At 38.6% G+C, this 16,794-nt stretch overlaps 1 protein-coding gene across 1 annotated transcript in view; it reads left to right on the forward strand.

Annotated features, from left to right (window-relative positions):
* Positions 1-2,273: 2,273 nt before the first annotated feature.
* LOC130905081 (A-kinase anchor protein 2) overlaps positions 2,274-16,794 on the forward strand; it is a 149,053-nt gene continuing 134,532 nt past the window's right edge. Inside the window, exon 1 of the mRNA XM_057818098.1 lies at positions 2,274-2,511. Within this exon, the coding sequence (XP_057674081.1) occupies positions 2,465-2,511 (47 nt within the window). The 5' untranslated portion in view covers positions 2,274-2,464. The remainder of the gene's footprint in view (positions 2,512-16,794) is intronic.

Below are 16,794 nucleotides of genomic sequence, written 5' to 3' on the forward strand. Positions count from 1 at the left end.
TGGGTAAGTGCCAGGCTACGCCCTAGACTCATCTCCAGCCAATTTCTTGTAACATTTAAACAACCATTAACATTCATATTCACACTGAATATTTATTCAGTTTTCAAGGAAACTAACATTAACCATAGACTTCACTTTCAGTTGACAAGACAACTCCTACAGACATTGAGCCACGGCTTTCCGTAGGTGGGGGGCCAGGCAGAGCATCGTGGCAGCTTTCACTTTGACAAACTCAAACATGCTGCGTTCTAATGCCGGATTTAGGTTGAAACGGGACGAAAGTTTAAGTGCATACAAGCAGGCAGAAGTGTCTGTAGCGTGATTTGGTCAAAGATTCAAGTTAATTATTATATAAAATAGCACCATGTGTAGGTTCCAAAACGAAAAGCCTTCAGTCCGACGAGCTCCTCGCTCCGTCCCGCTCGCACTGCTGGTCAAGCGGCGAGGAAAAAAACACCCTGCACATTCTAAATTCATTTGTTTAATCCAACAAAGGGTAATCCAGAATTGTCATCCAAAAATGTAAACAAAGGAGCAACTGATATCTACATAGAGGGATAGAGAGACTAATTCAACTAGGAAGAGAGAAAAAAGAGATGTCAAAAACTGGGCTCTAAGCTTACTATGCTTCCTGATTCATGCCCCATGCTGACTGACTCCCACACTGAGCCATATATATATACGTCACGAACTAGTTCCACGAAATCAAACAACCAAATAACAATTAACAACTTGTTTTATGGAACAAATAAATTTACAATTAACATAAATAATTATCCAAACGTTATTTAGGCACTTACACCATTTTGAAACGTGAAAAAAATTAAATGAATAGAAAAAAATAGCATAACTTTAGCTTGAAATATTTACGTAAAATGAATGATAACTGCCTGGTTTTTTGCTTTTAACCAAGAATCTAGACTGTTTTACATTCATATCTCTAGAAATTCTGAGATGTACGCATTTATTTGCAAGAATTTTCAACTTAAAAAACTCAACATGGCCGCCATGTTGGATTTTGTATCCATTCACAGTAGCGTAACTTTAAAATACAACTTACATTAAAATAATTAGGTAATTTCTGGCCAACTTCCCCTTTTGTTGGCAAAAAAATAGTAATTTAGACATTTCTGCGTCCATACAAAAAAAAAAATCTGCTTTTAAGTGTGTAATTTATGTAACATTTCAATCTAAAAACGACGAGGGCCAGATACGACGATACGCAAGACGTGCTGAGGCAATAGTGACATTGGAATTTAACCTAAATAAGTTACCTGATACCTAATAAGAGTGTATATAGAGAAATGCAAAATTTTTATTATTATATATTAAGTTTCCGATGTGAAAAATGAGTGATTTATTAGCTGTTGAAAACATGTCAAAATTGCACTAAATAAAATAATAATAATAATAAGTTGCTATTTCGGCCAAAAACTTAGATGAAAATATAGGTGATTATCTTTGCATTTGGTGATTTTTGTGCACCTAGGGTGAAATCTGACAATTTTATAGCCATTTTGAATTTGTTATACTTATATAAAAAAATAATAATAATAATCGGATTTTTTTAGGGAACGACTTTGAATTTTTCGATGCCGCTGCTCACTGAGACTCATATATGCGTAAGGGTGCCTGTTTTAGTTTTAGGTCGCTAGCAGCTTTGGTTTTGAAAATATATGAATTTTAAGTTTTTGAAAATAGGCCCTCTACGGAGCCCCATTTCTCGTCAACTGATAGTGAAGTATATATATTAACATGTGGGTGTTGTCTGAGGGAATTTTAGCACTTTGAGCATAGCTACCCAAGCACATGGAATCCATTGTTAAAATTCGAAACACACTGTCATTTAGGAAATGAAAATAAATTACATGTATTCAATCAATGTATCATAATTGAAGCATTCTGGTAATTAATCTTTGCACATGCTGTGAGCATCAAACATTTTGGGTTCCAACATGGCAGCTCCATGTGTTGTGCAAGCAATAAATCCTGTAGCATTATTATTCATGCTACAAATGTTTCCTGTTACCTAAAAAGTGCCTGGTGCTCAATCTGGTTTTACTGTAGTTGCCTCTGAATGAATGATGGGATTATTTATATATTTCGCTATACTTTTGAAAGCAGGGCCTTTTACCAATAGAGTTGTATTTCTCCATTTTCTGTATATTTTGACATACAAGTGACCCTGTTTAAAGCTCTCTCTCCTGCTCTCTCCCTCATGGGCATGCATGCACACATGCACATATCCAGTAGGCTCCCCTCCATCCCTTCTGGATCAGGGTGATGCAGGGATGCAGGAGCTGCGGCAGCTTTTCTGACACGTTGCGTGACAAGCACTCACCAAAAAGGAAGGGGGACAAGATCAGGAGAAGGACAACGACTCTATTAAAAAAGGACGCTGCTGGACGTAAGAAGTAGGGAGTGGAGAAAGGAGAAGAGAAGAAGACCAGAGGGTGCTGCAGCCATGATGTCGGACACGCCGCTGCAGCGGAATGGCACGGCGACGGTACGGTGAGTAGACACTTTATCATTCATCTTAATCCATTCTTTCCCTCCGTCTCTTCTTTCCCTGCATGTACTCCACCATTTCTCACCCATCCATTTGACAGGGGTTGTCATGGGAACCAGAGCCCCGTCATGGTGTAGCTGCTGCTCAGTCATGACTAGAGAGGAGACACGCGGAATGCAGTGTACACTCCTACTCCTCCCTTGCTTTACATCGTGCACACTCATGCTCCCTCTGCAGAGCACTATGCAGTCAGAATTGTTACATATTATTTGTCATCTTCCATCAGGTGAAAAATGTATGTGACTGCCTTTTCTTGGATATATCTATCCACAACTTTAACAAGATAATGCAGTGACGGGAGTATGATTGAGGGTGTGTGTAATGTTGCATGTTCAGCATTGACAGTGTGCAGGCTGCAGTCTCAGTCCATCCTCCCTGTGTCAGCACAGACTGTCATACTGCAGGTCCCTTCCTTCAATATGTTTGTTTATGTTTTGTGTATGGAGATGTTGTTATTATTATTATTTTATTTTATTATATTCATACATTCAGACAGGCTCACAATTTGGAAAAACAGGCATTGCTTAGTACCCCAAGATTTTCAGGGCCCCCCTGTAACATAAACCCAGATTATATTATATATATTGACATAAATTTAAAGCAGTTATTCTGTGATTCCTAACTCATTAACCTAAAATAAATAAGTGTATTCTATCATGTTTTTTTATGCTCCACCTGCTTTCTCTTGCCATTGACTATAGTGCATCTACTGCAAAAGCAGACATTATTCAAGGAGAGGCTAGCAAATCAAACTTGAGCGTTGTGAGGAAAAGGAAGTAGGGTTAGGCCGGTGGAGTGGAAAAGAGGAAGAGGCAGGATTAAAAACAATTTCACCAAGACAACCAAAGGTTTGGGCTAAATCAACAAAAGCAAAAGCCGGGTAGCCTTGCCATTTGCTATATACTGTAATTTGCGTAATCTGCGGACTATAAACCACTACATTTTTCCCCTTATTTTGAATCCCACAGCTTATTGTTCAGTGCGGCTTATTTGTTGATTTATTAGGTTAATAGGTAACACTTTATTTGACAGCGGCGTCATAAGACTGCTATTCGACTGTCATAATTATGACATGACACTATCATGGGCAATAATAAATGCATATGACAGATGTCATTAAGTGTCATCCAGAAAATTATGTCTCTAACTCCATTTATGTCCAGCTCGGACTTTTACATCCATTCAAAAGTGAGATAATTTGCAGTATGACACAAAATGATATTTGTCATAAGCATTTATTAATGCTCATGGCAGTATCATGTCAGAATTATGATGATCTTATGACAGTTTTATGGCGCCACTGTCAAACTGTTACCAAATACCGCAACTAGCAATTAATAAAATAAATGGAACAGTAACTGAAGAAATAATTAGCACAGAACATGAATTTTGATTGTTATTTACATCTATAGCGCTGCAATGCATTCTTGGAGGCATGCTGGACGACAACAGTGTTAATAGCAGTGATAGCCAAATGAAGCTTCTTGAAGCAATGAAGACTTGCAGCCAATTGGTTCAAAACTTCATGGTGGTTCATTTGGTCTTATGACAGTCTTATGATGCCGCTGTAAAATTAAGTGTTACCGATTAATATCTTTTGTTGTAAATATCCCATAATAAATGGAGGACGGCTGCGGCTTATAGTCCAGTGCGGCTTATCTGTGAACAAATGCCGTTTTTGTGTCAAATCTGGTGGGTGGCGGCTTAAATTCAGGTGCGCCTTATAGTCTGAAAATTAAGGTAAATGCTGCCATTGCCAGCCTAGGCGGATGCAACTGAGGAGTCGAGAGTGACAAAAAAGACGCATTTCATGACGGTGTATTTGCCCAAAAGAGTAACATCAAATTTGACCACGCACAGCAAAATGAGTCAGAAGCCACATCGATAAATTCCCAGAATGATGTCACTAACAGTCCAAATTTTCAAAATGGACAGTTCCTCATTAAACGTTCCATAAACACCTATTTTTTTTATTTAGAGTTCCATTGTTATGTAACAAAAAACATTGCAAAGGATTGAAAAATTATGTTTTCTTAAAGGTTTTCAACCGAGAAATCAGAAATGTTCCGAAACATAGAACAAAAACCATGGTTCGTTTTCTTTAATTGTGATGATTTCCTTTAGCTAATTATCCATTTGATAATGTTATATTGTTATAAGCTAAAACTGGAAGGGAATGCTTTTCCCTAATACGTACTCCATTTAATTTTAGCATAGAACGTCGGTATCTGAAAAAAGCGGCCTCTGATTGGTCTACTGACTAATTTACCTGTCTATGAGTAGTCTATTTCTACGCATAGCAAATTGTGGGATAGTTAGAGATAGAGTTTATTGTCACAATGCTTGATTCATTTCTCAAACATGGACAGTCTGATTTGGAAAATTTAAAGGAACTGTCAAAAGAAGTCAGAAGTTAGTTATAATCTGTTCTGAACCAGCTAGCAATTTGCTTGGTGCTGCAAGTACATACAGTGCCTTGCAAAAGTATTCGGCCCCCTTGAATCTTGCAACCTTTCGCCACATTTCAGGCTTCAAACATAAAGATATGAAATTTAATTTTTTTGTCAAGAATCAACAACAAGTGGGACACAATCGTGAAGTGGAACAACATTTATTGGATAATTTAAACTTTTTTAACAAATAAAAAACTGAAAAGTGGGGCGTGCAATATTATTCGGCCCCTTTACTTTCAGTGCAGCAAACTCACTCCAGAAGTTCAGTGAGGATCTCTGAATGATCCAATGTTGTCCTAAACGACCGATGATGATAAATAGAATCCACCTGTGTGTAATCAAGTCTCCGTATAAATGCACCTGCTCTGTGATAGTCTCAGGGTTCTGTTTAAAGTGCAGAGAGAATTATGAAAACCAAGGAACACACCAGGCAGGTCCGAGATACTGTTGTGGAGAAGTTTAAAGCCGGATTTGGATACAAAAAGATTTCCCAAGCTTTAAACATCTCAAGGAGCACTGTGCAAGCCATCATATTGAAATGGAAGGAGCATCAGACCACTGCAAATCTACCAAGACCCGGCCGTCCTTCCAAACTTTCTTCTCAAACAAGGAGAAAACTGATCAGAGATGCAGCCAAGAGGCCCATGATCACTCTGGATGAACTGCAGAGATCTACAGCTGAGGTGGGAGCGTCTGTCCATAGGACAACAATCAGTCGTACACTGCACAAATCTGGCCTATATGGAAGAGTGGCAAGAAGAAAGCCATTTCTCAACGATATCCATAAAAAGTCTCGTTTAAAGTTTGCTACAAGCCACCTGGGAGACACACCAAACATGTGGAAGAAGGTGCTCTGGTCAGATGAAACCAAAACTTTTTGTCCACAATGCAAAACGATATGTTTGGCGTAAAAGCAACACAGCTCATCACCCTGAACACACCATCCCCACTGTCAAACATGGTGGTGGCAGCATCATGGTTTGGGCCTGCTTTTCTTCAGCAGGGACAGGGAAGATGGTTAAAATTGACGGGAAGATGGATGCAGCCAAATACAGGAACATTCTGGAAGAAAACCTGTTGGTATCTGCACAAGACCTGAGACTGGGACGGGGATTTATCTTCCAACAGGACAATGATCCAAAACATAAAGCCAAATCTACAATGGAATGGTTAAAAGATAAACGGATCCAGGTGTTAGAATGGCCAAGTCAAAGTCCAAACCTGAATCCAATCGAGAATCTGTGGAAAGAGCTGAAGACTGCTGTTCACAAACACTCTCCATCCAACCTCACTGAGCTCGAGCTGTTTTGCAAGGAAGAATGGGCAAGAATGTCAGTCTTTCGATGTGCAAAACTGATAGAAACATACCCCAAGCGACTTGCAGCTGTAATTGGAGCAAAAGGTGGCGCTACAAAGTATTAACGCAAGGGGGCCGAATAATATTGCACGCCCCAATTTTCAGTTTTTTATTTGTTAAAAAAGTTTAAATTATCCAATAAATTTTGTTCCACTTCACGATTGTGTCCCACTTGTTGTTGATTCTTCACAAAAAATCAAAATTTTATATCTTTATGTTTGAAGCCTGAAATGTGGCGAAAGGTTGCAAGGTTCAAGGGGGCCGAATACTTTTGCAAGGCACTGTACCAGTGGACTGAACTGGTGTCCATACACTTGCAAACATAATGGCTGTGAAGTCAGTGTCTGGGAAAAATAATAGAATAAAGATAGCCTTGGTAACTGAAAAATGACGCTAATGCGATGGTGATATCAGAAGGAATGACAGTTAGCCGATAATATCGGTCAATTATATCGGCCGATAAAAGCATTTTAAAATTATATCGAATAAAATCAACAACGGCTTTTCATAATCGGTTTTGGGCCAATATGCATGTGCATATTTGATATGGGAGCGTCTTATTGGCACTTTGCTCTCGCCATTGATCCAAAAAAACTGATGTTTTCTCCATTTTGATTTCAATAATAAATATAGACTTTTTCGATAACTTCAGTTAAGGTGCTTCTCTTATTTTTCACAGAATATTTATTTGGAAAACCTTGAAGTTTTTACATTTATCATTATCAAATGCATCCAGTAGGGCATCACAATACAATTAGCCATAATATGTTAAGTCCATGACTGCATATATCGGTATCGGTTTGACATCGGTATTGGATATTTGGAGTTTGACAACATCAGGATATCGATTATCGGTAAAAAAAAAGTCATTATCAGACAACTCTGATGACAATAAAAATCAGGTTCAGACATTACTGACGAAACAAATGATGATGATGATTAAGATCCCCTGTTGTTGATGAAGTTCAAATTGACTGGTTCAAACTGGATTTTAAACGGGCCCACGGATAGAAAGGCTTGTAGTTCTTAAAAGATAAACATTATTATGAGCTAAAATAATTTTATATTGAAACCCCTCTTGATGTTTTCGTTTTTATACACTTTGTGAAATTAGTTCAACTAGTAAGTCGCTATTGTTGTTGACGTCGCAGGGCGGTGAAATCACATGGTTACGCTGCCGGGCTCCCAGAGTATGAATTTAGCGATATAAATATGTCATTTGTTCAACCCTTTCACTTTGAACCCGAGAGGAACATTAATGAGCATGACAGCACTGTCAATATTTCACAAAACGAGCAGCAAAAGCAAAATGAACAGGAAAGACAGGATGAGACGAGACGAGAGTAGGAAAAGAACAACGGTGTTCTGCCAAAATGTGCTACACCGGCGAAACGCTCAACAAGAGGCAAATTTGACACCCGAAGTACCACCATGGACTTTCAGCTAGTTTTGTTTAGATGCATACAGACAGAACATACTCAAAGACGCCTTACGAAAATACTTAAACATAGTAATATCAAATAAGGGTGGCTTAAATATGCTACGTGACTAATGTGGTCAACAGATCAACAATCTGCTTTAAAGCTACCACAAGAAAACACAATGCTTAAAAGTATGAGCGATAAACACATGCAAAAAGTATTTTGAGGCAATGAAAAGGTAAAAAAAAAGACTCAATAAAAACACAAACAGTAAGTACTCGCCGCTTTTAACCAATGTGCACATGTGTTAGACGTCTCACCGCGTAGAAGTAATTGGAGTAACCCGGTAGTGTCAACCTAGTGATAGTGGCAATCTACGTCATCACCCCGAGGCTCCATTGCGCGCATAAAAAATGGCGCCCTCCGTAGGTTAAAATATGTACTAAATAATATCGATTTTTGAATCAATGACAATATTTTGTGTGTTTCTAATAACATATATTAGTAAATGAGAACCATTGTGGCTTATTATAGCCCATTAGTCTTTAAGTCTGAAGTTCCCTTTAAAAGTTAAATGAAATACGTTTCATGGCTGAAACATACGATTAATGGTTCCTAAGTATGTACTGAGTTTCTGTGCCAAATTTGGTGGTTGTCTGCATCACAGACATGCTGGTTGGCAAGGACAAGTGTAGGTCATGTTCTAGAAAATAGTGCCATTTCTCGGTCCATTATCTTCTAATTTGGGTAATCCAAGTTGCACAGGTCACCCAACTTCAAGTCGCAATTTCTAGGAGATTAAATGCTATAGCAAACATTTTTGGCATGACATTGGGAATCTGTGATTATTCTTTTTGATTATACCAAAATCTCAGTTTTCATAAATGGATCACTGATTCATATTGCACCAATATTTATTCAAGTTCTTATATATATGTACAGTACAAGCATCAAAATCATTCACAGCTCTACATTAAATGTTTTACAGGCTTCGAGGAGTGTGTTTAACCCCATTAAATTACTATCTCACTAAATAATGCACAATACAATTTTGGTGCTGAGCCAACTCATCTTTTAGCCTTGATGGATGTTTGCCTTCCCATAAGTGCTTTTCTAGTTCCATATGAACATTATCATTCATTAGTCATTTTGCAAATTGGTATTTAAGACAAATGATGACTGATATATAAAAGTATCTGAATGAATGCTTTCAATAGATTCAGTTGTGTCCAAAATGAGTGGTTGAAATTGAGACAGTAAGACAAGGAGTGGGAATGCTTTGTGGGTGTATGCCTATTATACTATCATGACTGGACATGTAAGAAAACCAATAGTATACAGTAGTATTTCTCTCTCTCTCAGAGCTTTCTTTCACATCAGAGCAGTGTTGTCAATAACAGCGTTAGAGTGTAACAGCGTTATTTTTGTCAGTAGTGAGTAATCTAATTCATTACTTTTCTTTGCAACGCCATTATCGTTTAGTGAGGATGTGAAGGCACCAGCTACTACAATTTGGGTGAATGACGTGGGAGATACAGAGTGAGCAGAGCGGGAGGGGGGATGAGGGAGGGGGTTGTGAGGCCATTTCAAACTTGACGCTAGGTTCCTCGGAGCGTTAGCATAGCATTCGCATTCTCGCTAGCATTAGCATTTAGCTTGGCGATCGTCATCTTGAAGTTTTGGTCAACTTTTTTTTTTTTTTTTTTTTACATACATTTCGCGGCATTCAAGTGGGTACAACTAATTAAAAATAATGGACTGTTTTCACACAAGTCACGGTTCAGTATACACCTCTGTACGTGGGTCACGGTTCGGTGCGGGTTCAGTACAACAGGAAAAACAAAAATTCCTTTTTCTCACAGCATTTGAATGTTAAAGTTTGTATACCATGACACTCTTATATGAGTGAAATTTTTAAAAATGTAAAAAGTGTGACCTATGTTTTTTTTTTTTTTTTTAAATTGAATGAAAAAGACAGTTCAATCCGTTAATATAAACATATTTGATGTGACAGACGTTATAGAGTGGATGATGTAATAGCGTGTGGAACATGAAAAGTAACGTCAATTACGTTGGCGAGTAACTACCGTATTGGCCCGAATATAAGACGGTGTTTTTTGCATTGAAATAACACTGAAAAAGAGGGGGTCATTTTATATTCGCGGTCCAGACATTATACCCATTCACGACGGTAGATGGCGCCAGATATCATTGAAGCGATGTTCTGTCATGACAGATCTCAGCTATTCTCCCCATTCACGACGCTAGATGGTGCCAGATATCATTGAAGCGATGTTCTGTCATGGCATATCTCAGCTACTCTTTTTAGTTTAATAAGTTTGCATTATTTTATTGCAATGTTTTTCCTTATTCAGATTTGTTTTAAGACTACAGTTACAGTTAGACTTTGATGGTTAATGCAGTTTTTGAAATGTTGTTTTATCACAATAGATTGGTTTATTTACATTTCAAAAATCAGAAGCCATTCATTTACGAATATGATTGCACTTTAGTTTACATATTTAAATGTTCAGATATTAAGATTTGAATGAGGCAAAATAACATGCTTTTTCTCTCAAATATATTGTTATAATCATTTGTTTCGGATGCACTGTAATTATTTTCTGTATAAAAATTTATTTGGTGTTCAAACAGTCTTTTTTCAAACTTGAGTCTTGAAAAAGAGGCCGTCTTATATTCAGGCCAATACGGTAATTACTCTTACATTGAGGTAACGGAGTTACTAACTCAATTACGACTACTACTACTACTTACTAAGTAATTTGTAACTGTAACTAATTGCTTTTTGCAATAATATTTACAAAACTGCATCAGAGTTACTGATCAAGAGAATGATCAAGTCTGAAAATTCAAGAATGAGTTGGAGGCTATTAAAGCTGACTTTTTTTGTGGTATTCTGTTAGTTGCATTCATCTGTGGTGTAGAACAACAGCATAGAAACGAGAAGTGTATCTAATAAAGCATCCATGCATAAACAACTTGATTTATCATACCCGCGCACACTTTTTGGTATGTGATTTTATGGTTGTCAACATTGTCCATACTTCATTGCATGGTACAATTTGACACTGAAATCAATGTTCTTGATACTAATCCTCAACTAAATAAGGTCAATTTTAAAAGCCTGCACCGAGGTCAAGTGGGTCACTGTCAAATTCTCTCAGCCCTGACCTGCACAACTGAGAGCTTCTAGTTTGCGCCGCATAAATTGCGAGCTGACAATTACACAAAATGTCAGAAAAATGCTTCCAGATTTGTTTAAACTTTCTGATTGGGTTACAATATGCAAGTAGGGGAGATGACATGCAGACTGTGTCACATGTAAACAAGTAGACCTCCTTAATGTAAAAAAATATGCATGAGATCAAGCTCTGGCAGCCTTATAAGCAGAAAAATAGCTTCTTGAGGTTAAGCATTCACTCACGCACATGTAAGCTTTTCCAGTTTACTTTCCTTGCGGATCATTGTTAAGATCCCCTTCCTCCATTAAACTCTGTTTATGTTGTTATTTTCCTCTCTGTGTTCATGTGTTCGTGTGTGTATGTGATTTTTCCTGCTTCTGGTTCCACATCTGGAGGCCATTACCTCTGAGTTGGGATCGAGGGTGGGCGGAGCTGGGCTGACTCGCCAGTGAGGTCACTATGTCGTCGTGGCGATGCAGATGAACAATGATGCCGTTGTCTCTGGAGGTGGGCACCTAATGTAATGTAGCTGATGCCAAAATTGAGGGAGGGAGCTGGCAGAATTTTTAGGAGGGAATAAATAGGGACGGTGACTGAATCGGAACATAATACTGTGGTCTGAGAAATTGAAAAGTTTGGGATAAATAGAAGACGCACGTGGTGAATAGCAGTGTGCACAGGGCAATTTAGATGCATAGTGTGATTGGTGTTAATACAGGTCAAAAAGAAAAGCCAGACAAGTCTTTGGTGTAAGCTTTCAGGGCAGACAGCTGCCCAACTCAGTCTGGTTATGAGACGATAATAGTACACATGTGCATGTCTAAGTACGGATACAGTTTCATCACACTAACATAAAGAGGGAGCTGCACAACTTTCTACTTGTATGATCAAACATGTAAAGCTGTGAAGTTGAACTTGTTGGAGAGACAATAATTACAGCGAATAGTTAGACATACAACCCAAATGTCAAACAAATTTTAATTGTTTTTTGTGGAATATTATACCACATACAGCTAAATAATTAAACCACATGAGATTTTTAGGGTTAGGTAATAAAAAAAAATACATATATACAGTACTAGTACTTCTCATAAAATGTGCATATTGTGATGAAGTTCATTATTTTCTGTAATGTACTGATAAACATTAGACTTTCATATATTTTCATATATTACACACAACTGAAGTAGTTCAAGCCTTTTATTGTTTTAATATTTATGATTTTGGCAAAAAAAAGTCAAGAAAAACCAAAAATCCCTATCTCAAAAAAATAGCATATTTCATTCGACCAATACAAAAAAGTGTTTTTTAAGACAAAAAAAGTCAACCTTCAATTAATTATATCAGCTACTCACTCAATACTTGGTCAGGAATCCTTTTGCAGAAATGACTGCTTCAACGCGGCGTGGCATGGAGGCAATAAGCCTGTGGCACTGCGGAGGTGTTATGGGTGCTTCGATAGCGGCCTTAAGCTCATCCAAAGTGTTGGGTCTGGTGTCTCTCAACTTCCTCTTCACAATATCCTACAGATTCTGTATGGGGTTCAGGTCAGGAGAATTGGCAAGCCAACTGAGCACAGTAATGCCATGGTCAGTAAACCATTTACCAGTGCTTTGGTACTGTGAGCAGGTGCCAGGTCGTGCTGAAAAATGAAATCTTCATCTCCATAAAGCTTTTCAGCAGATGGAAGCATGAAGTGCTCCAAATTCTCCTGATAGCTAGCTGCATTGACCCTGCCCTTGATAAAATACAGTAGACCAACACCAGCAGCTGACATGGCACCCCAGACCATCGCTGACTGTGGGTACTTGAAACTGGACTTCAGGCATTTTGGCATTTCCTTCACCCCAGTCTTCCTCTAAACTCTGGCACCTTGATTTCCAAATGACATGCAAAATTTGCTTTCATCTGAAAAAAGTACTTTGGACCACTGAGCAACAGTCGAGTGCTGCTTCGCTGTAGCCCAGGTCTGGCGCTTCTGCAGCTGTTTCAGGTTCAAAAGTGGCTTAACCTGGGGAATGCCGCACCTGTAGCCCATTTCTAGCACACGCCTGTGCATGGGGGCTCTGGATGCTTCTACTCCAGACTCAGTCCACTGTTTCTGCAGGTCCCCCAAGCTCTGGAATCGGCCCTTCTCCACAATCTTTCTCAGGGTGCAGTCACCTCTTCTGGTTGTGCAGCATTTCCTGCCAAACTTTTTCCTTCCCACAGACTTCCCACTGAGGTGCCTTGATACAGCACTCTGGGAACAGCCTGTTCGCTTAGAAATTTCTTTCTGTGTCTTAGCCTCCTGCTTGGGGGTGTCAATGATGGCCTTCTGGATAGCAGCAGTCAGGTCGGCAGTCTTGCCCATGATTGCGGTTTGAGTAATGAACTAGGGCTGCAGCTATCGAATATTTTAGTAGTCGATTAATCGATGGACTAGTTAGTTTGAATAATCGAGTAATCGGATAAGGAACGGTATAAATCTTTTTTTTTTTTTTTTTAAATGAGGATCTATGTACAACTAAAGAACAATTGGCTAACTTACATAGAAAACGTCCGCTAGCTTAGTTTAGTCTTCTTAGCTAGTTTTTTTTTTTATTTTTTACAATACTCTTAACAAATGATTCAGACACATATTCCCACACAAAAAAATGCTAAATATACCTATAAACTAAATTATGAATGAATTAAAAACATTAGCTCAAACAAAAACTTAGCTTATGTTGGTCTTAACAGGGAGCAGTTGGATTCAGCCATGTGAAAAGAGGAAGACCAGATGGCAGTGTATCCACCCTAATCAATAAAACTAAATGCAAACACTTTCAAAATAAACCATTACAACGGCACTTTAATTAAACGAATACTCGATGCAACCAAATCTAATTGGAATATTTTTTTTCCAATCGAATACTCGAGTTAATCGATTAATCGTTGCAGCACTATAATGAACCCGGTCTCAGGAATCTTTCGCAGGTGTTTTGAGTTAATTCGTTGATTCAGATGATTAGGTTAGTAGCTTCTTTAGAGTACCTTTTCATGATATGCTAATTTTTTGAGATCGGGATTTTTGGTTTTTCTTGACTTTCTTGCCAAAATCATCAATATTAAAACAATAAAAGGCTTGAACTACTTTAGTTGTGAGTAATGAATCTAAAATATATGAAAGTTTAATGTTTATCAGTACATTACAGAAAATAATGAACTTTATCACAATATGCTATTTTTTTTTTTTTTTAGAAGGACCAGTATATTTTACCACTTTGGCATTTCAGTGACTTGACAAACCTATTTTCCAATCAGCGCCAAGCCTTGCGTTTCCTGGCTTTTGTGGCCAGTCAATGGAAAGCAAGTTTTCCTGCACTGAACTGGCTGCTAAATCAACTAGCACATTGCACAGTGTACCTCAATGTGGTATGAACAAGACAATGTTGAAAAGGATCATTCTCCACAGTTTGGCATGCACTTACAGTAGTCCACGGACTGGTCGGTGGAAAAAAATGATAGACACATGATTAGTATTAATAGAAAATAAAGTTGGATTAAATATTTGCATAAAAAAACCTGAAATAAAAAGTGCTTGCCTGACTTGCGGTGCACTTTGTGTTTGAGGGCATCTCATTGTCTGTATTTTGCATTTTAGTGTTAATATTCAACTTTATTTAATCATGATGAAATACAATTTAAAAACATCCAAAATGCTTACTATGTTTAGGCACCTTCTGATTGAGCTGCTTGTAAAAGTGAGTTGGGCTCACTGCCAAACTGTACAAAAAAATTGTCAAAACGTGCAATTCATGTCACTTGTTTTTCAGAGCACAACTATGTTTCCATATCTGAGGCTGCATTGAGAAAAATCTTTTCGTCTGTTGGTCCATAGCAGCAGCAGCCAAGTAACAGAACGACTCAACAGCTGCAGTTATGCGTTGTTATTCTCGCTGAGTAACCCAATGTCTGTTATGTCTGCGCTTGTTTGCATGTACAGTGTAGGTGTGTGTGTGCGTTTGTGTTACATGCTTCTGTATTCCCCAGTGAGTCTACCGGCACTGCTGCTGTTTTTTCCTTATAAGGACGTTAGCCCCCGAAAGGGGGCTGAGAGAGTAGGGAGAGGAATGAAGGAGGGGAGAAATGAAAATGATTGGAAGCAAATGTTTCGATGAAACAGGTATAGGCATTGAGGTGGGAAGGCGTGTTGAAGGACAAAGATGCAATAGTGGACAGCGGATGACCTGAAATTAAAATAAAATTGAAAAGAAGACTGCTAGAATAAAGATGATAAACATTGTCTTCTCCAAAACTTTGAAAAGAAAGTAAAACTCAATTAATTTAACGGAAAATTCCTTTTTTCATATTAATAAAAGCATTACCTGGTCCTAAGCAGAGGTGGGTAGTAACGCTTTACATTTACTCAGTTACATATACTTGAGTAATTTTTGGAGAAAAATGTACTTCTTAAAGTAGTTTTACAAAATCGTACTTTTTACTTTTACTTGAGTAGATTTGTGACGAAGAAATACTACTCTTACTCCGCTACTTTGGGCTGCACAAGAGTCGCGACTTTTTGGGGCTGTTTACATGCTGACTCTCCGAGATTACGAAAAATTTCAAATTTGCATTTATATGGTTTCATCTCCATCCAAACAATGGAGATGTTTCCGTGTGAAAACGATGTAGTATTCATGCCAGGCCCTAGGGGGCAGTGAGGATTTACGAGGCGACAGCCAATGATGCACTTTGACGCCAACAACCTCCTCAGCCCGGAAGACAACATACCCGCCCACTCCAAGCAATGGCATTTTACTTTTGCTCCAAAAGGCACAAAAATGGAAACATTCACTATATTTAAATTAAAAATATTAAAAACAGTAAATTAAAGCCGATGTTCCGCCATATTTGCTGTTTTTAATGTTTAGAAGCACCGCTGCGCGCACCCAATTTGACGTGTGCGAGTGCTGACGTTATCGGCGCGGGAGCTTTCCGTTGATATGATGCAGAGCAAGCCCCCGCAATCGAATCCTTCCACTTTGGAGCCCGGATTCAATGGTTTGCGTCTTCGCCTTCCGTTTTCGCCGACATCATATGAAGGCGAGGCCATTCCGCAACAGTCATTGTGTCTTGGTGTCGTACAGTCGCCATGTAAACTGCTCCTTTTTCTCTCTTGACTATACTTTTGCTGGCATAGCGGCTCACCCAGGCTCACCAATCAGACACAGCAAGAATAATCGAATGACTCCATTATACCAATTACACATAGCAATGCAGTTACAGTACATCACCAAGCACAAGCTTGCAGTTGAGTCCTATGATCACGCCGGTGTTCTAACATCACATTGGCGTCTTTAAAATGCCATCAAAAAGACGGCATTTTATAAAGAAAAAGAAAAATCATCAAGGGTGCAAGTTCAAAATCTCTCCTCAATTTTATTTGGCACCGATAGACCACGAAAAACCAGACAGAGTTTTAGTTTCATGGTGGAAAACATGTTTATCCACTAGAGCAGGGGTCCCCAACGGCCGGGCCACGGACTACGTGGTGCATTTGGTACCGGGCCGCACAGAAATAATAAATAATTTATTAACGACTGCATTCTGGCCGATTGACTTTGGCCTGTGCCGCTTAACACACCAATATCCCTGTCTACTCTAGATATACAACTACAGGATAGGATGTCGTCATAGAAATGCATTGATTGGACTGTTAGCAGTACATCTTGTTTTGTATATCTATGTCCGCTTGGCCTCGATAATAACGTATGACATAGGTCGTCGCCCATCACATTTGTTCCCAGAAATAATTAGCCCCCACACT

The sequence above is a fragment of the Corythoichthys intestinalis genome, chromosome 17, assembly GCF_030265065.1.
Source record: "Corythoichthys intestinalis isolate RoL2023-P3 chromosome 17, ASM3026506v1, whole genome shotgun sequence".
In the NCBI taxonomy this organism is placed as follows: domain Eukaryota; kingdom Metazoa; phylum Chordata; class Actinopteri; order Syngnathiformes; family Syngnathidae; genus Corythoichthys; species Corythoichthys intestinalis.